Source organism: Penicillium cataractarum (assembly GCF_028827025.1).
Source record: "Penicillium cataractarum strain IBT 29864 chromosome Unknown utg000001l, whole genome shotgun sequence".
Lineage (NCBI taxonomy): Eukaryota > Fungi > Ascomycota > Eurotiomycetes > Eurotiales > Aspergillaceae > Penicillium > Penicillium cataractarum.
In genome coordinates, this window is record NW_026622737.1 from 5778078 (window position 1) to 5798713 (window position 20636).

The 20636-nt window shown below is 48.8% G+C and overlaps 6 protein-coding genes across 6 annotated transcripts; 3 read left to right on the plus strand and 3 right to left on the minus strand.

The window, feature by feature from the left end:
• Window positions 1-514: 514 nt before the first annotated feature.
• Window positions 515-1219, minus strand: N7496_002063 (fungal specific transcription factor domain-containing protein; the record flags this gene model as incomplete). Its single annotated transcript, XM_056694994.1, has 1 exon — window positions 515-1219. One exon carries the CDS (start codon window positions 1217-1219, stop codon window positions 515-517), a length of 705 nt encoding a protein of 234 aa, XP_056561723.1.
• Window positions 1220-2876: 1657 nt separating this feature from the next.
• On the plus strand, window positions 2877-5492 carry N7496_002064 (uncharacterized protein; the record flags this gene model as incomplete). The annotated part of the gene is made up of 3 exons (XM_056694995.1): window positions 2877-3441; window positions 3504-4963; window positions 5130-5492. 3 exons carry the CDS (start codon window positions 2877-2879, stop codon window positions 5490-5492), a joined length of 2388 nt encoding a protein of 795 aa, XP_056561724.1.
• Window positions 5493-6766: 1274 nt separating this feature from the next.
• Window positions 6767-7492, plus strand: N7496_002065 (uncharacterized protein; the record flags this gene model as incomplete). The annotated part of the gene is made up of 2 exons (XM_056694996.1): window positions 6767-7132; window positions 7196-7492. The coding sequence occupies 2 exons, from the start codon at window positions 6767-6769 to the stop codon at window positions 7490-7492; spliced, it is 663 nt and encodes a 220-aa protein (XP_056561725.1).
• Window positions 7493-9503: 2011 nt separating this feature from the next.
• N7496_002066 (uncharacterized protein) lies at window positions 9504-9900 on the plus strand (the record flags this gene model as incomplete). The annotated part of the gene is made up of 2 exons (XM_056694997.1): window positions 9504-9648; window positions 9779-9900. 2 exons carry the CDS (start codon window positions 9504-9506, stop codon window positions 9898-9900), a joined length of 267 nt encoding a protein of 88 aa, XP_056561726.1.
• A 735-nt stretch (window positions 9901-10635) lies between these two features.
• N7496_002067 (Zn(II)2Cys6 transcription factor domain-containing protein) lies at window positions 10636-12394 on the minus strand (the record flags this gene model as incomplete). The annotated part of the gene is made up of 4 exons (XM_056694998.1): window positions 10636-11463; window positions 11523-11693; window positions 11752-12273; window positions 12335-12394. The coding sequence occupies 4 exons, from the start codon at window positions 12392-12394 to the stop codon at window positions 10636-10638; spliced, it is 1581 nt and encodes a 526-aa protein (XP_056561727.1).
• A 5627-nt stretch (window positions 12395-18021) lies between these two features.
• On the minus strand, window positions 18022-19767 carry N7496_002068 (DUF895 domain membrane protein; the record flags this gene model as incomplete). The annotated part of the gene is made up of 4 exons (XM_056694999.1): window positions 18022-18307; window positions 18415-19043; window positions 19095-19409; window positions 19489-19767. 4 exons carry the CDS (start codon window positions 19765-19767, stop codon window positions 18022-18024), a joined length of 1509 nt encoding a protein of 502 aa, XP_056561728.1.
• Between the last annotated feature and the right edge of the window lie 869 nt (window positions 19768-20636).

Here is a 20636-nt window from a genome sequence, read left to right on the forward strand (position 1 = left end):
TCTTATCCGGCCATGTTTTGGAGACAAGGGGTAGAGCTTGGCTGTCGACCAAACATGGCTGTAGACTGGGAACCCGGATGACTTGGTTTGCTTGGTCGCATAGCTCAGCCAATCCACGATCAGGCTGGAACTTGTCAATTTGTCGGTAGAGTAGCAGATTGTGAGATAAGGTTGAATCAATATGATGAGCTGGAATCATTTCAAGCACTCAAGTCTAAAGTAGTCCCCCAGAAGAGGTATCAAATTCGCCAATGTCAACGTTCAGACTATTGTTTTACTTTGAAAGTTAGACTGCCTTAGCTAGTCGAAAATGCAGGCAATCGGCCCTTTTGTGAGAATATGTGTGCCTGTGTGGATATAATCTCCATCTCCAAGGCTGTGTGCGGATCGATTGCTTTATCTTCGAGTGGCAGGGCGTACTCGAAGAGAAACCGCAGCATCCAGCGATCAACACGATGGGTATTTTGATGGTGGGAGAGAAGGAGACAATTGTTCTGGAACTCCATCAATCGGTTTATCTGGAGTGCATTGTTAGCAAGAGGAAAAAGGTCCCGTTTCTCGACAATAGCAAAAAATTCACCATGATTTTGACAATGGGCCAGAACTCTTCCAACTCGAGCAGTGCCTCGAAGTTTGCTTCGAGGCACTGACGTGACTGTGAAAGTTCATTCTCTTCGCCGAAAAGGAGAGTATGGAGAAGGACGGAAGAGGAGACAATCGCCATGTGGCCGACAGTTGGATACACGGCCTCACATCCGGATTGCTGTCTTCCACGCGCGAGCCAGGTACTGTAGCTCAGAGCATGATGTTTACATCGAGCTGCAAATTGACGAGAACGAATAGTCGTCGTTGATCGTGTGTCGAGATACTGGTAGAAAAGCAAGGTCGCATAGTGGTGAAAGCCAAGATGGAGGCCCATGAAGATGCCCCCGGTGCCCCGTTTGCTGTGCTCTATGAGGTTCGACTCCGTCAACTGGACATCCTGTGGAAGTGCATTTTCCCAGGTATCCAAAAGTTGTGCGAGGCGGTAGGTATCCTGCTCAGTTTGATCTAGATGCAACCCCTTGCTGTTGGCCACATTCCAGTTGAGTTCCTGGATTGGGCTGAATACTTCGATCAGCGTCGCCATATGTGCCCATAGACCAGGGCTCTGACATGGCTCTCCAGGGCCATGAAGTCGCTCATCTGGATCCATATCGGCAAACAGACGCTCGTCCATGGGTAGCCGAGCCGGTCGACGCCAGTCTTTCATCTGACGGGGAAGCCCAGGCTCGAAGAGCACCAATTATCTGCTGCGAAAAGTGCCCACCAGATTCGTATTCGAAGCTCGTGAGAGACTTCATTACCGCTCGCTTGTCCAGTACGCGGTTCTATCAATTGCATCATTGCAATTGCCGTTCCTATCATCTCGTTTGACATGAGTGTTCAGGGCAGACCCCGCGGATATATGAACTGAACCATGGGCACTCACGAAAGAACAGAAACTCCGACGATGGGTTTGCATGTGCTACGCATAGATTTGCCACTAGAATGCAAGTCTGAATATTCTCCAGGCACACACGCTCAAGATCGATCTGAAGTAATCGTTTAGACTCGGCAGTGAGCAAGGGCTCGAGTGATCGTAAAGACGGCTGAGTTGCAACGTGAGCACCCATCGCACAGATAGCCAGGATCAGAGCCCTACTGGCTCGTCGATCGTGAATATCTTTCCACAAAGTTGCAGCATGAAATATACTATGGGGCCGACCGTGAATCTTGGATAGATACTGATGAACCAGAACAGCAACAGATTCATCGTTGGAGAGAAAATCATCCACACTCTTGTACCAAGTCTGCGATTCTGTTGATGGCCGAGCAAGAAGTTGACGGGCCTCGAGTCGCGTCCGAGCTGATGGCTTGATCTGACAGTGGGAACATGCAAGGTGATGGCGCCGGCAGCGATGACACGATGGCACGGAATCACTGTCCTTGACAGGAATGCATTTGCGCTTGGCATCGCGACATTGCTGGCAGGATCTCATGCTCTAGGTAGGTAGCACCAGATGGAACTTGAACGATCATGGAGCTAGGACCGGTGGATGTGGGTAGTATATTCTTCCTCGGTCCACATTTCCTCGGCGAAAGCGAGACCGTGGAAAGAATGAGAGCACAGCCAATGGTATGACCACGAGTATGGCAATATATGGAGACGGTGGATATGCGTCAATTGTTAGGTTGTTGATAATCGGGAAGGACATTATAACGGCAGATCCATCCATGGGCGGTGAGTGTCTAAGGGGGCAAGAGTTTGTGCCTGAGGCTTCAACGGGGCGACGGCGGTCGACAAGGCGGTCTCCAGGTTTTGCCATGTTTATCCACGTGATCTACTGGCAGCCACCGTCGGCCAGAATGACCCCTTTTGGCTCTGCTCAATCATCCGACACATTCTGAATATTGACGCGAAGCGGACAAGGACCGAGGTGGCAGGTGGAGCTCCGTTTCAAGGTGATGAAGAGAGTTTTGCCGGGGTTAATTATTGGCCCGACCGACGTGGATTCGCCCGGAGATGTCTCTTCAGGCCCATTTGACCATGCGCCATGATTGGTGGATATTTCCTTCCCCAGATTCTCCGCATACCCGCCGAGCAAACAATAGAAAGCTTCTCCAAATAAGTTCGAGCTAAAGGGCACAGGCGAATTTCTGATTGATGGAACGTGCTGTTCAAGCACCACGGGGTTCCTGGGGGACTAAGTCTGGGGAAATGACAACCCTGGGACGGGGAAATATATGGAGCTTCTCGACAAGATGAAGAATTGTATAAATTCAAGGGCCCTTCCCGGGCCTTGGAGCACCCATCTTCGAAGCTCGAGGATCCACTGGAATTCCTTCCTGTCTCAATGTTGGGTTCCATTTATCTCGCCCTCGCGGCATCTTTGGCCGTCTCGCATGCCCTTCCGGGTGCTTCGGCAGCCCACAAGACTTGTTCGGACCCATGGGCAAGAGTTTCCCCTGCCAAAGGCGCGGTGGTGGTTGATAACAGTGCCAAACCATACCCAGGGTCCTTTTCGACCGTACAGGCTGGTGTTGATGCTCTGAACACAACCACTACCACTCCACAGTCACTCTTTGTCTTCCCGGGAACCTACGTCGAGCAAGTTTATATTCCACGTCTTGCATCCAACTTGACTGTCCAAGGATATACCTGTAACTCCAAGGGATACGAGGACAATACGGCCACGATCACCTATAATCTGGCCCTCATAAATACTACTAGTGATGACAAGACTGCAACCTTGCGTCAATGGAACCCCAACACCAAAGTGTACAACTTGAACATTGTCAACACCTTTGGCCATATTCCCAAGAATGGTCAAAACCTTGCCGTCTCTGCAGAGACCACTGGCCAGGGTTACTACGGCTGCCAGCTGATTGGTTATCAGGATACCCTGCTTGCTGAAACTGGTAAGTTGGTCGTTTTAAGGCAGCGTTCGTGGATCGTGTGTATTGATTCAGTCTTCATTCAGGCTCCCAGCTCTACGCCAAAAGTCTGATCGTCGGCGCAGTCGACTTCATTTTTGGACAGACTGCTCTGGCATGGCTCGAGGGCATTGACATTCGCACCATTGCTACTGGATGCATCACTGCTTCGGGCCGTAGCAGCGCCAGCAACCCGTCATGGTACGTGATCAGCCGTTCGAACGTTGCGGGCATCAACGACACCATCCCGGCGGGTACCAACGACCTTGGTCGTCCTTGGGGATCCTTTGCTCGTGTGGTCTTCCAGGAGACCTATCTGGGTAATATCATCGCCGCCGCAGGCTGGAAGGAGTGGTCTACAACCACCCCAAACACTGGCAATGTTACTTTCGCCGAATACAACAATTACGGCCCTGGATCGGTGCAGGAGGAAGGGCCCCGAGCGAATTTCAGCGAGCAGTTGACTGCGCCTATTTCTATTCAGTCTATTCTGGGTGAGAACTTCAAGAATGAATGGTGGATTGACACCAGCTATCTTGACCCGAGTGACTTGAAAGTTACCAAGACCCATACTACGACCTCCGTGGAATCTACGTCCACTACGAAGACTAGTGTATCGAACGCAAGCACCACTGTAGCATCGGTTACCACAGTCTCGACTACCACAGTCCCAACTTCTGCCAGTGCTGTAAGCTCCTCTTCCGTTGTTACCTCAACTCCCTCTTCCACCACTTCAACTGTCCCGACGACTTCAGCTGTTGCAAGCTCCTCTTTGGCCGCCACTTCGACTGCCTCCTCCGCAACCTCAACCGTAACATCCGGCACCTCATGTGTTTGCACCGACTACTCTCAGATCTCGGCAGCTGTCGCGTCCTGTACCAATATCGTTCTGTCTAACATTGCTGCTCCTAATGGATCTGCAATCGACCTCTCTGGGCTTCAGGCCGGCACCACCGTGACATTTGATGGACTGACGACTTTCGGTTTTACCAATTCCTCCAGCTTCAATCCCATCACTATCAGTGGCGCTGGTATCACGGTCACCGCTAATCCCGGAGCAGTCATTGACGGCAATGGACAGGCATATTGGGACGGTCTGGGCTCTAACGGAGGCGTTCCAAAACCCGATCATTTCATTGTTGTCAAGAAGGTCACTGGGAACTCGGTGATCAAGAATCTGTACATTCAGAACTGGCCCGTGCATCTCTTCACCATTTCTAGCTGCTCCGATCTCGTTTTCCAGGACTTGACCCTGAATAACACCGCAGGTAACGCTCCAAACAGCAGAAGCGGTACTTTGGCTGCTGCACACAACTCGGACGGCTTCGATGTCAGCAGCTCCAGTAATATTGTGATTCAGCGCAGTGTTGTCTACAACCAGGACGACTGCGTGGCGATCACCAGCGGCAACAACATGACTGTCTCCAACCTCGAGTGCCATGGTGGTCACGGCCTCTCTATCGGTTCCGTGGGCTTGAAGTCTAACAACAACGTGACCAACATTCTGGTGAGCATGACTGTAACATTGCATCGGGAAACACTTCTAGAGGTTAATGAAGGCGAGCTCGAAGATAAAGCTCAAAGCCATCAATTACCCTCTTGACTCTTTCCTCTTGCGATTATCCAAGTTCTGCTATATTTCAAATATTGACCTGAAATCTCTTTCCTTATAGTTCACGGATTCCTCTGTCTTCGACTCTGAGAATGGCTGCCGGATCAAGACCAACTACAATGCGACTGGCTTTGTCGCCAACATCACCTATTCCAACATCGCCCTACAAGGTATCTCCACTTACGGCATCGATGTGCAGCAAGATTACCTCAACGGTGGTCCAACTGGAAACCCCTCCAACGGTGTCCTCATCGAGGGCCTTCTCTTCCAGAACGTGACTGGAGCTGCCACCTCTACTGCGCAGGACTACTACATCCTCTGTGGAGACGGTTCTTGTTCCGACTTCACCTTCACCGACGTCTCCATCACTGGTGGCTCCGTGGCCAATAGTTGCAACTACCCGCCCAGTGGGTGCCCTTCCTGAAAGTAGTTCTGTTTGATGAGAAATCTCTCATTCATATCCGATTTCATCTGTATATTCTTTTGTTTAGATATCCTCACACAATCTTTCTTATTTCAAGGACCATCCGTCTATCTGTACAGCCACATGATTCCCCTATGTCTATCTATGCAACAACATGTTTTGTCTCGGGTTATGAGATGGTGTACTCTTCGTTTCCAGCAGGCGATCTAAACCATCCCCACTCCATCCGTCGCAAAGAATTCCTGACATCGGCAATCTCGAGGGCAAATTACCAAGAGTGAGCTCTGCAGAATTAAAATAGAGCCAAGGCCGGATTGCAAGGTTGGGGGCCAAGGACCAACTAACACTCTATGGTGATTGGATGCACTGCGAGCCTTGTTCGGCGACCGTCGGCCGGCTAAATACACGCGGGCAGGAACGCTAATAATGCCTACGCCGACGATTTGTCTCCAGCCATCCCCGCCCCGCCGAGCCTTGTTCAGAATCCCCGCTACTCATCCGTGGCTTACAAGGTATTCACTCAATAAAGTACAGGAACACGAGATGGACGTCCATGTTGTATCGAAAGTAAACAACGAGGTTCACGCGGTTGCGACCCTCGAGAGTCTCGATTACCAGCGACAAGGTCTCGCTGCATCCAGTGTTCGTGTTCAGCCGCTACTAATCACCCTCAGCTCGAACAATCTCAGTTATGCTCGTGGCGGGGATTTGTTGCACTGGTGAGATACATTATCTTTTCTTTTAAACTTTGCGTGTATTGGATTTGAAATGTTTTCACGGGCTGACGAACGTGCAGGTGAGATACGTATGCTGTCCCTACGGGTCTCCCCCTCCATACAATGACCGGAAATCCTGGGGATTGTCCCAACATGGGGCTATGGAGTTGTGACTGAATCAACGACTGAGATTACTCCAGGGACTCTCCTATGGGGGTTTTGGCCAACCGCAAGCATCCAAGTCACACTCAAATTCCAGCAATCTGAGCCAAAAGGCTTCTGGACCGAGATTAGCGAGTCTCGACGGCGCCTCATGACCGTGTACAATAGCTATTCTGAAGAGGGTCAAATCGGTCTCCCTGGATCTGTATCAGAAGCGAAGACATCAATCAGTCTCTCGTCCCTTGTAAATGAAGCACATGGCGTGGACCTCGCTATTCCGTCCTACCTGGCAAACGGGATATCTCCTCAGTCGCCACACTCTTACCTCAGATCCAGAATCTCGGCCACGTTCACCCACTGGGCATCAACCTTCCTTGGACAGCTTCGGATGCGGACATGTCTGGTGCTGTTGTGATCAGTCTCTCTGCATCGAGTAAAACCGGCCGATTTTTCGCCTACCACGTTTTCCGTCGGGATGCCGAGAAAAAAGGGCCCATGGGCTTTCTACAGGTTTCGCAAACGCCAGAGCTGCTAGATTTTGTCCCGGTAAAAATTGGCACCCACGTCCCTACCGAGGCGGTGAGCTATGACCAGACATATGAGGCTGTGCGGTGGATCAGCGGCCTGAAGCCGAAGAAGATCGTGCTTGTAGATTTTGGTGCTCGGGCAGGGACTCTTGCTCAGTTTATTGAGAGCATCAAAGGCGACCCGACTCTTGGAGAAATCGGGACGACGATCGTGCATGTTGGTTCAGAACAAAAGGTCAGTGAAAGAATCAATCTCTACTATTGAATACGTAGACCAATGTGTTCATTCCACAAGCAGGTTTATTCCGCCGGTGAGATTAAGGAAAGCCGCGAGTCCATGCAAACAATGGGCAAGGTCCAGTTCAATACCTCTGGGGTTCAGGACGCTGTCATTGCACAGTCGACTGCGAAAGCTTTCTACGACGATGTTCAGCTTGCGTGGCATGGTTGGGTTGGCGTCAGCCATGAGATTATGCCTGATATTCAGTTACTTCTCGGCCAGGGTGTATCTGGAGACGAAGGAGTCGAGAAGGGATGGAGCAGACTGTGTCAAGGGTCTGCGATTACACAGGAAGGATTGGTGTATACGATGTGATTGATGGTGTGGTAGAGTCGGCACAACATTGGACGATTGAGTCCAGCTAGAACTAGGTTGAGATCTTTGTGCACATTGAGAAATGCTTTGAACGAATATTTCTGTTCCCATTTCAGGTTGTAAGATACCACTTCGCAGATTTGATATGATTGATGGTTTTCAGGATATGAGCAGTCAACGCTCGCAGCCCCCTGACTTGTCCGGCTCCGAAACCAATGAAGTAGCGCGCCATAAGCGGGAGATCAGTCAAATCACATCTACACGGTGGGGCTCAAAAGGCACGGCATGACCAAGATAACCATCCCTAGCTCCGCTGGGGCCAAATTGGTTCGCAGCTGAACAGCGATATACAGAAAATATCGGTGGGCGTGGGGGCTGAAAACGATGTGAATATGGTTACTCTACACTACAGTACTTCCGGTGCCAAGCCCAGTCTTGGCGCACTTTGATTCTTTAAACGGAATAGCTCCCTTCCGGGGCTAGTTAGGTGGCTATACTCAAGATTGGCTGGATAATGGGTAAACAGGCTTAGACTATTGATGTTTCATAATGCAGATCTCCACGGTCTAAAAACAAGCATCTCGCACCTGAATCCTAAATAGGGAACACATAGACAGAACTATCCATCTCTGAACGGAGTGGCCCACATCAACAAGGGTGGGGTCGGATACATACAGTAGGACGCTTATTTCCGAATCCTTAATGAAAAGCCCCACGCGATGATTCAAACTATTTGGTGATGAGATGCCCAGATATTCATCACTCCATAGTATACTTGCACGGGAAATGAGGGAGTTAAGTTTCTGATTTTTCAGAGGCATCTCCAGTTTGCCTACTGAGTTTGGCTTTCCGGAGTTAAGGTAATCCATCGTGGTAGATTTAAGGATTCTCTTTACCCCACAGTCATCGCTAGGGACGAACTGCCAAGAGTAGAGTTTTAGTCTACGCAACATACACCCTGATCGAGTATAGTTTTGCCCAGCTGAATACCTCTGGCGGATACTTCAGCTGGTGTCGTGTGGGAATATAGCCTCGCTAGCTAAGCCGCAAAATCAGCCCTGCAATGGAATTCTATATTTGGTCTAGGTAAGACATCTATCATTTATAAAAGCGCCCCGCATGCCACTCTTTGGGGCTCCACGCTAGGTTTCCTTAAAGCATGCATTACAGTGACTTGAACTCAACTCAGAGCGAAGAATACAACATGATCGAGCAGGATAACTATCAACCGGCGGAGATTGATGGGCTCCCTCCCTTGCCTCTTGATCTTCATGAGCATAAATTTCATATATGCTTGCAATGGGGAATCATATTACTCACAGCCTGTGTAGCGCCATTGGTGATCTATCCAAGCTTGCACTGGGGCGCAGATTTATCTGACAAGATTGGTTCGTGTATAACATGTTTCCCTTGGTTTCTCCCGTGTGCTGTCTCCATGACGTGAACTAACACTGGCAAATCTTAAAATAGCGCTGAGTGTCGCCAGTGCCATCCTGGGAGTATTTACTCTATTGTCGTTCGGTTTACGAACATGGCGACTACTCAAAGCGACATCAAATTGTCGCCCTCTTACATCTCAAAATCGTTGGAACGTATGCTTCCTGTCTTTCTTTCATTATTTTGCCTTCTTTTTTTGCCGATGCAAGGGCCTGGAAGAGTGTTAAAAAGAGATACGCTGACACCAATTTCGATTTCTTCTTTTATGAAACAGTTCGACTTCTTTCACTGGAACTATCTTCTGGGCTTCGTACTTGTCACAGTCGTTCTTGTGATTGGATTGACAGAAGATCCTCCCAGTGTACGAATGGAGTCTTTGCCTCCGTCTATTCTCCTCGTACAAGTTGGCTCCACCCTAGTGATTGTCGGGATTTTGGCAAAACTTCGAGTACGACAACCGTTTCCCATCTCCTCCATTCCAGCAGGTGCAGAATTTCGGCCAGGCATCTTAGTGATCATCGAGGATATTGTTGCTGTAGATGGTGGTAGAGGCAGACTATACCGCTCGGCCCTAATGGAGAGGTATGCAGCCAGCTTGCGGTTTCGACGCCTAATGGAGAATTTAAATTGGTTCTGGGGATTTGGCGGACTTCTTGTGGGCATTTGTTTGATCAGTGTACTTTCCACTGTTCATGACCAGACCTTTGCTTGGGGCCTGGGTAAGTTTATGATTGATCCTCTCCCGTTCCTCACTTTCACCCTCCGATCCTACCCTCCACCCGAAGGCTCATACCTTATTTTGTGTCACTGAAAGGGCTTCAACTAACTTTTTCTGCTTGCATTTGGTAGGGTGGACGATTCCATGGATTTGGGCTGGTGTCTGGGCTGTTATTACCACCTACTGGGTGAAGTCTGCTTTGAGGGAAGAGAAACGCACCTGGTCCGAGACCAGAAGGGAGACCGTGGTGTGACTGGACTGCTTCTTTTCCAAACACATTTGATAACCGACGTGAAGAATATTGCCATCTCCAGCGAAGGAGTTGGCGCTGATTACCATAATCACGGGCTCTGTGCCGATGAATACCCGTGGGTATTCGTGTGTCTGAGTACGACAAATTTCTCTTGAGAACGAGACTATTAGTTTACCGTTATAGTTGAGATGAAATTCAACATTGATTGGGGCGAATCTCCGGTTATCCCACACCCTATACAAGGCCCGTTGTCACAATGCGCTTACCTAAATGCTTTGCGCGGCTGGAGGCTTCGGTAGCTTTACGGTCAAATAGAAAGGCCCCCAAAGTATCTTTTTCCACAGGAGAACAGCGATCAGCATATCACCCGTATATTCCATACATGTTCTCCAACTAAACCAACATGGATTTTACAACAACCCAATTCAAAAAGTTACGCATCCATCTCATAGCAAGTCATAGGAGCCCACGCGACACCTATCCATTCGGTTTTCCCAACTCTGAATTGAATGCATTTGGTAGGACTACACTAGATAAGACAATTATGTCTCTCTTCGGTGGTAATCACTATCGATTCAAGTGCACAGTTCTTAATGAATATTCTAGCGAGTTATTTTTGTGCGCTACTACAAAGATTCTGTAAAGATACATGGTTTTGTCATGTAAAACTAGCATCGTCAAAAACACAGGTTTTCCTCGAGTCATCAAACCATCCCTTAATATCGTTCTCGACTTTTACTCAACGCGCCCAAACCACCATCGCGTTGCCCTTGATTCCATCCCGCGCCATCCCGTCAGGTCTTTAAGACTTTGCGTGGGTGTCTCGACTTTGTGAAGATGGTCAATGAACCGTGCGCTATAAGACTCCATGAACGGCTGAGACAAGGCCTTTTGCAAAAGCTCCTTTTGTATACCCCGAGAACCACCCTCGTGTGGGAAAAAATGGGCGACCAAAAGATAGCGACGTGCAATACCCAACGGAAAAGTGGAACTAAGAGCTGCATAGCCACCCGCATGGGGGCTATAGGATAGAGGCATAGCGTGGATAATCCTGTCGGCGTGCAAAGTAGGATTCCGTTCATCCCGGTAGGTGGGGTATCCATAAGAGGAAAATGGGATCGGAGAATGGCGCATGTTAAGTTGATTTCGACGCGCCTCGATCGTGGCCATGTGGGTAGTAGTATATAAGAGGATAGAGCAGCTCCAGTAGAAAAAGCTTAAATGCAGCACTGCGAAGTCTCTATCAACCTGTGGCATCGCGAGGGTATTGCCTGAATGTGCGTAATCGTAGACTTTCAGATCATCTTTCATGGCAATCTTCCATGTAATTAATGCTTGCTCGATGCGGGAGCATCTGTCCAGTAAGTCGTTGCATGTTATTGGACAAGTTTCCGCAACAGGAATCGTTCGTATGGTGTCCAGGTCCTCCAATAAGCCCGGAATTTGGATCATGATATCGGTCAGTTCCTCGAGGGGTGATTTTTTGATGTCATTCCACGGGGCTGTAACCCATCCCACGTCACTGAAGGGCGACCGCTTTCTTCGGCCAACGCTAAGAATGAACTCCAAATGGCAAAATCAATATCGACGATCCGGTGATGGAATTGGATATGACGACTTACAGACACAATGCGGCCACTCGCGAGTAGGTACCTCCCCGCTTCGCTCCATGGTTTATGATAGCCTCTGTTCATGAATAAGGCCATTTCACCGTCTGTATGGGCGTAATAGCCCTTAACCTGGGGAAGAGGATTTGCTTGGCGTTTTCCATTTGACTCGGCCCCATAGAGAATCTTGAAATATGAGTGACATGGGTCTCTTCCCTAACTGGCACTAGAAAGAACCACTCACCTCGTAGAAGCGGAAAAGTCGAATAGCGGCCAAAAGGCCATCACCAGTAGCTCTTTGTGGATCCTGCAGTGCCACGCGCATTTCCTGCAGCGCCACGCGGTGTGCCTGGAGGCCTTTGAGCTTCAGTTGACAGTCATTATCTCTCGTGGCCAGCATCGACAGGCCGTGCGCCAAAGTGATGAATCGGAGGGTTTTCTCGAAACGACATAGTCGGTCATGGAACCTCAGCCAACCCGCAGAGGATATCTGCGAGGCGTCTCGGGAGAAGAGACGGCCGTTTGGTAGGAATGCTGTGAGGAAAAGCCCCACATATCTATTCTCCCCAGCTGATCTCGCGAGGGACTCGTGTAAGGTGATGATAGGGGCCTCGCTACTGCGTGTGGGTACGAGGCTAGAAGCTTTGGTGTAACTGTGTTTCTCGCCATCTGTTGAGTTGATCCAGACGAGGCGGCGGCAGCCATACCCTTCGCACACCAGTCCCGCTTGAACGCACTGACTACAAAAGGGGGTCTTCTTGTCGCACTGTCTCAATGCCAGGGGTATTAGCACCTAGAAGAGGATATGGGCCTCGAATTTAACGTACGCCTTTCTTTTTTCTTCGGCATGTCGCGCACCCACCCGATCTTCCCGGAACGCCCACCATGTCGATCTAGGTTAATTGGCCAAGGAGGCCAAGGAGGCCAAGGAGAAGTTTTCGGCTTGCGCAAAAAGCTGCCTTGTTTGGAAACAGGAGCAGCAGAGCGGAGTGTCAGTTCTGCCGCCCCCTGACTAGCTCTGCACGTGGTACGGTGGATAAGTATTCGACTTGTAGAACAAGAAAGATAACATCCAGTGTTTCCTCGGTGACCTTTATTATTATAAGTGAATAAAGCAAAACTCCAAGGCTGGATCAGGGGTAAATAGGGGAAATGAGGGGCAATTTCTTCTTTCACAACTCAAGTTTTTCGTGTGTCAGCTTGTTAGGGCGCTCGTTATTCTTCTTCCATGTCGATCAGTGGCGACCACTATTCATGGCCTTGCCGATTGACGAATTATATGTTAGGAACAAGAATCGTCATGATAAGCGCATCTCGCTTGCCTATTCGGATAACCCAGATGCCATTATTATTAGCTGCGGCTGAGTGCAGTTGGGGGTCAAGATGTTTTGGCCCCATTCTCCTCAGCCCTCGGCAAAGCCCGTTACAGCTTGTAGCTAGTGACCCAACCCAGGTCGATAAATGGGATCATGAAAGTCTTAACATGGTCGACCGTTATTGCCAAATTCCATTAAGATGGTAACTTCATCCATGTACTTTCGTATTTAGATTCCATTGACTATCTTCGGAGATATACCGAGGAGTAGATAGTGCTATATATATATATACATATATCTGACTGACATTGTAAACAAATACCATTGATTCGTCAAGTATATCACTTAAGAACCGTAAGTAGGAGGAAGAAATGAAGCTAGTTCCAGCCTATGTTTACTGATTGACTGATTGACTAGGTAGAAGAAGATAAAAGCTTAAACCATATGCAAAGTCAAAAGGCGCGGGTTGAACTATCTACGGTAGACTTCGGGTATGAATCCCCGATATTCAGGCCTGCACATGAGTGGCGCTGGTCGGAGCCATTTTCTGCCTTAGGCTAGAAATAAATGTCGGAGCAGGACCAGTAGCGGATACTCGGAAGAAAGGAGATACTATAACTAACTAGTTAGTTAAACCCGCATGTATTGGTCATTATTATGCCCATCCAAATTGCCAGAAAGGGGCTACATACTAGCAATTCAGACCGGTTGAAATCCGATTGGTGCACTAGATGAGCTCAGCAGCCAGTTTCCGATAATAAACCGTTTAAGAACATATCGAGCCAGGCTCAACCAGATTACACATGCCATAACACGCCCAGCAATGTCGGTAAGAACTTCGGCCGTCGGGCAAATCAATGCCGAATATACTTAGTTTACAACGATGAATCAGAATTTCGGAAGAAAGTTTCACCAATCCGAATATATGTCTGATGTACTACACTTCCCGGTCGGGGAGTGACCGTATCAGTCGAATCCGAAGTGATAACTGAATAATTTGCGTTGCCATTGTCTGCCCCGTTTGGACGATGGGAGAAAAAAGGAGATAGTCTGAACGTCCCATCAGAATTTTTTTTGGGATTTCAATATTAATCAAAAGTATGTCACCGAATCACAGGCGAAAAGACACTTTCAAGTAGTCTGTGGATTTCTACTATTACAGTATGAAGGCCTGCTCTCAGGCAACCAGCAGACCTGTGATTGGACGGCTATCATTCCCCCAGGGAAGTTTGGTCCCTCCATTCTCCGCAAGGATCGCTGCCAACCGATCCCAGCTCCGCTTCGGCCGTTCCCCAGGCTTGACCCATCCGACCAGATCGCGCGGTCTGGTCGTACTGCCCGCACTCTAGTAAAAGCGTCCTCCGTTGTCTGGGCTATAATCTGTCCTGGATAGCCGCTGCTATTACCACGCCGAGCGCTCTCAAGCCCCGCAGAGTCATAGAGGGATGGACCGGGAGGAGGATTAGCAGTGACTAAGCAACCGCACGGACGCATTCCAAATGGGCATTGATAAGTAGTTGGCATGTAACTAAACCTGGCGTAGATCCAAGAATCTGAGTTACCTATAGGGTACCATTCAGTCAATTCATGCCGAAGATGTGACCTTTGTAAGCCCCTAGATCAAGATTGGATATCACCTTAGAGACTTTTGTTCAGGGGAAACATAAACAAAGGGACGAGAGAAAAACAAACATCCCAGAAAAGGAAGTAGAATTGATATTATGGACGAAAGGAATCTTGACTAGCTGTAGATGCAACCATGTTAATAAAGCGTTCCCTGCCCTCGCTCTGGCTACGACTTGGGAAGCTTTGCGTACCACAGTGATTTTCCTTCACCAGTCCTTGACTATTGCGGCAAATACGAACCTTATTCTTCACGATTATTCTCGAGGCTGTGCTAGTCATGAATCACGATATACGCGCTCAGCCCACCCAGCCATATCCAACACCAGTGGTTACGGCAAATCCAAATGGCATCAACCCCCACTCACCATGGGGAAAGCAAACGTCTTCGGAGACACAAGATGATGGCCAATATCATCCAAATCAACAGGCATCCGGGGAAATACCAAATCCCTCCAATTCTGCGAAGTCGAATGGCTATGTGGATAGTCAGTCAGAAGAAGGCCATGTTCAAGCGAACCAACAAACTCCTTCGGATATACAAGATGATGGCCAATATCATCCAAATCAACGGGCATCCGGGGAAATGCCAAATTCCTCCAATTCTGCGAAGTTGAATGGCTCTGTCGATAGTCAGTCAGAAGAAGGCCATGTTCAAGCGAACCAACAAACTCCTTCGGCGCAAACAGAATCAACTCCAGGCTCGCATAATGTCGAAAGTCCACAAGCAGCGCAACCTACGTGGCAGCAAGCGAACTGGCCAAGTTATACGCCGAGCTTAGCAACTGTTGTGGTACCATCCACGGCTCCTATCCAGCAAGAATCATCGACCTCCTATAGTCCAGCAGCGTTAGCTGCTGCAACGGGGGTAGCTGCTGTTACTGCATTACCTAATCACCCAGCCCCAGGGCGTTCTGGTGGCTCAATACGGGCTGCAGCTATTGCTCTATCTGTCATCGTTGTCTTAGGTTTTATCGGGGCACTGATCTTTCTCCCTTTGTACAGGAAGCGCAAAAGCCTTCAAAAAGCCCTTGCCGACCAACAAAACAATTCTAAAACAACTATCGCAACCCAAGCAGTGGACTTGCCAAGCCCACAGCCCCACAGCGAGAGCTCAAGGCCTTCAATTTCAGGTCTTTTTGGGCCTAGGACAAAAAAGATTATTCATCTTCCATGTTCTGTATTCAACCCTATTGTCACCCGAACAAGAAGAGCTCCCGCCGATTACGACACAAAACTTGAGAAAGAGATTTGTTCTGTGCCAAAGCTTGCAACACCCACGTTATCTGGATCGTCAATATACACGACAAGTTCCATATCAGATGCTGAGACTATGGATAGATCCACGTCATCTGTAGCTTCCAAAAACCAACAATCAGATGGGCTTTCAGCAGTGCGTGTTGTTTCGTCAGATTCTACGATGACGGAAGAGATATCCGAACTGCCGCAACAGACACGAACAGCAAGCCAAGAACAGCATGGTGTTTATGGTGCGGCATCGTTAGAGAATCCTAGCATTGGAAACCTCCTTGCTGCCAGTCCCCTGATAAACAACGTTTATGTTGTTGAAATGGATTTCGTGCCTTGTCGGGATGGGCAATTGGAGCTCCATACAGGCCAACTCCTGGGTATATCACAGGTTTTTGATAATGGATGGGTACGTTAACTGCTCCTAAACCTGCGTATAACCTAATAGATCATATGGCTAATAATCACCCTTAAAGGCTCTTGGCGTCAGACTTGACAGCCCCGAGGCAGGCTTGGTACCCCGCAGTCACCTCTCTGCTCGCCCCAGCAGACAGCAAGTCCAATGCAGTGGTAGTGACGACAGACGAGCATCACAAAGACACTCTCTTCCACTGCAATCTATCGGTGTTTTATCTTCCCGCTTTTATTCGTTTTTTTCTAAACCTGAGCGAGAAGCGCAGAACGCTTCTCCTGTCTAGCCCTGGAACATGGTTTTTTGTTTTAAAGATGTTTGAAATTCCGATATCCTTGCTCTTCTTCCCAACTTCTCCCCTTCTGCCACCTTTCTGGATCCCCCTCTGGCGTCTTCTTTATTTCACATTTTTTTTCTTGTACTTTATGATTTAATTTCCTTTTTGATACTGATGACTTGACCCCCATTGACCTCGACGACTCGGTCATTTAGTGGTGCAGTCCTCCATTTAGCCCTGCATAGATTGCTGTGCAGGTTTGCTGGTGGTTTCCAGGACCAGGCCTTTGTCTTCTGTGTTCTTTATGTTGTAGGCCTATTAAGGCCTTTCCATTCTTCTTTCCATTCTTCTTTCCATTCTTCTTTCCATTCTTCTTCTTCTTCTTCTTCTTCTAGGTCATCTTCGTCTTCATGTCTAGATAGACCAATTTGACTCACATTCCCCTTCCCGCTTCCTTGCGCTAGCGTCCATGACACTATCAGATATCTTTTCTTTGTATATTGTCATCTATTTAAACCTGAACCAACAAATACATTGTTTTGTAGGCTGGCTCAAAACTAGGACGGCCACTGTTGCCCAAGATAATCATACCTATCTGAAGGCAGAGCCTTTTGGCAAACACTTTGAGAATATACTCTGAATGGGCTATTCAATGGGGGCTGAACTCTAAAAAACGATGTAATTCAGTTGTTATGATGCACCGACTATCTGCATGCCGGGTGCCAATATATTCCAGTTTAATCCAACTGAACAATGGCCAGCTTGAAGAATCATCGCTGATATTTGCAATTATTAATAGAAAATAGCTCAGCATCTTCGAGTCCCACACCGAGAATGGTCCTGGTCTGCCTGATATTCGCTCCAGAAAAACTTGGGTGACTGTTTGATTGTCAACGAGCGGCGTCTATAGATACCATCGCCCGCTAAGACACTAGCTGTTCATCTTTTTATCCTTCCGCCCCTCTAACATGAAAGGCGCGAATTGAAGCCTGCTTCTACAAAGGTCAATAAATACACTACTTTATTTTGCCCTTTTGCGCGCACTGATTTTGATCTACGATGTCCTGATACAGCCGCAGCTCCTCCTCTACGTGGCTCTCCTACTACGCCACCACCGGTCTTGTAGCTAATACGCCGCGATAAAGAATCATCATCCCGCTCTGGTCCTGCAATCTCTACCCTTACTCGGTCGCATTTCCGTCTACGTGTGACTGGGAACTGCTATTGACTGCCCCCTTATATCAATTATTATAAGGGCAGGAATAGGTAATAGCGAAGTCTAACTGTGCTATAACGAGTGAAGTCTTAAAGAGGTGAACGGATTCAGTAACGAGGAGATATTTAAAAGGGAAGATGCTCAAGTTGAATTATAAAAGGATAAATATTAGAGGCAAACAAACTAGGCCCCAAGTCTGCTAATTAACATGGAGACAATCAAGTACGATACGGGACAAGATTAGCAATAGTAGACAATTCAGCCTTGCCGTCCTTTTGATACAGCCAACATGATAAAGGCATGATCATCTCTCACTAAATCGTTGATCCTGGGAATGCCCAAAGTCGGCAGCGTACGGTGCACTTCATTCAACCCCCGAGACTGCTAGTGATTAGATAGAAACCGCGTGGCAGTAATCTCAGCTATTTCTCCGGATGTCCAGCAGGAAGAACATCTTCGACCGTCTCGTCAGTATTTTGCAGATCATCCGCGATATCCACATGGTCCTTGATACGTAGGAAGATCACTGGCGCGGCGACGAGTAGCGATCCTCCGAGGAGACCCCAGTTGCTGGCGAACTCGGCTGCATAAGATGCCTTGTGGAAATCTATACTCCACACCACGGCCGCACCCGCGGATTGGATACCTTTATAGAAGCCGGCGAAGTTTGCACCTTTGCGCCCTGAGTTGGAAAGAGCCCCCATATACCTGGAAATTCAGGAGGGTTAGATTTAGTTGGGCTTGACATGAGAGGCCCGAGGACGGGCAGGGGAGCGAGCAGGGTAAAGGACAACAAGAGATAGAAGCAAACTGACCAGTAGATAACGCCCTGCCAGACGGCGTCGTAGAATCCGTAGAAAAAGTACAGGAACATGGGACCGACGTATCCCGGGTGGGTCCAATCCCAATGCACAAAGTCCGTTGTGTCTGTGTCTACGGACTCGCGAGTATAGTTCTTCTGCCAGGCCCAGCCACCACCCCAGATAACCATAGTCAGAATGAAAAGGATGGCCCACGCGCTGCGGGCACGCACTGTACGACGGAAGTAGGTCATATCGAGGAGGGGGCCGATGATACTTGCAGCAACGATTTGAGCGAACCAGTATAGGAAGGAATTCAAGGCTCTCGTGCGGGTGTTGAAGTAGGCGACATTGATTGCGTTTCCTTGGTATGTGTAGAACCAGTTGGAAGACCAGAACATGGGGAAAAGAAGGACGACAAAAGGTTCGTTCCTAAGCGTGTCGTAAAGCCCGTACAACTCGGTTTTCCACGTTGGGTTTTTCATAATAATAATTCGGGATCCGTCGCGGCGAATAACCTTCTTTGCATCGCAGAGCATAAGAGCCAAGCAAGCGCCAAAGAACATGAGGACAATGAAAGCAATGTACGTTCCATCGCTGACGGTGGCTGCAGTTGTGACGTCAATATTCGTGCCGAGGGCGATCTAGGAACTGTTAATTAGATGGAGACAATGACGGGCAACGGCCGCACGTACCAGACTGCCCATACAGGCGCCGATATTAAAGATACCCCAGAACCAGGCAAAATACCGGCCTTTCTGGTGTTCGTGGGGGTAAGACATCATGATAGCTCCCTGAGCCGACCACAGGATACCCGCACAAGCACCTAGTAGGGCACCAGCGAAGATGTTGAACCCCGGAACATATTTATGCACGGAGACGAGAAGACTGATCGCATAGATACAATATCCGATTCCACCAAAGGAGAGGGACAGCCGAATCCCGATCCAATTGACAATCGAGCCAGAGAAGAAACCGACAACGGCAAAGACACTGTACAGGGTGAGGTTCTGGCAGGGAAAACGATCGATTAGTTCCAATGTCAACTGAGTCTCATTCTCCCGACCGCGAAAAAAGTGGGAAAGATACCATTTTATCTGCCAAAGTCGGATCGGCTTTGCCACCACCGCCCAGGCCACCGAGCGCATTGAACATGCCCGGGCACATGAAACAGACAAACGCGACCATACCGAGCTGGAACCTCGGAGACGCGTACCAGGGCGTGCTCAAGGACCCCATCTTCCACGACTTATACATCCATCCTCGAGGAAGCTGGAGATCCCCGATCGGCTCGTCGACAGTATGAGAGGGCACAGGACCTTTGTCGGAGGTCACAGTCGGACCGGTGTCAGTCGTAGCATCAGCCATGATGGACCGGACGGAGATTTTTGGGTAGCGAGTCGTGGATAAGAGACAGACAGAAGTCTTGAAACAAGGGTCCTAGGAGAAGACGACTTATTTATCAACGATTTAGGGCGTGCATCAGCAGAGGAAACCCCAAGGTCGTGCGAGTTGGGGGAGATTAGGTTAGGTAGGTGGCCTAGTAGTCAGCTGGAGATCTTTGTTGCAACAGTTTCTTCGCTGCTGGCCAGTTTGCTGTCATGGTTACTCCGATGGTTACTCTCTCTCTCCTAATGAGAGCCTCAGTTAGTTCCAAGCCGATTCGCCGGACCCTTTCCAGGGTATTAGGGGGTCTAGCGTGCGGGGTTGCTGGTTATCGTGGCTTCTTGGCGTAGATTTTGGGGGGCCTAACCGGGTTACCGAGCAGACCCCTTGCGAGGTATGATTGGCTCATCCGTGAGAAATCAATGGTTGATCCTCCAGCCTTCCGTTGCCTCCCTAAGCCATGAAGTGTTACACTCGCCTAATCCCCCAAGTTTAGAATGTCACTTTGCGCGTGTGATCAGTGTAACCTCGTAAAAGTGGTGGTAACCCTCGTTTGTAAGGACATCAATTATGAAATCAATCCGATAGAGAGTATAAACGTCTCTCTATCGCAAGACTACTCGAGACATTACAGTACAGCCACAAGGGGTCGGACTTTGAAAGTGAGACAGTGGCAGGCAGCCTTAGGCTGGCTATCAGCCATCGAGATATGAGATATCACCGAATGTACGGAGTACCATACCCTCCCTTGGCATATCCCTCGTTATCATTACTATTATTACTTGTATTATTGCTATCATTCTTCCTACATTAGTTTTGGGACTGTTACACCCATCTGCGCTCCACGTGGC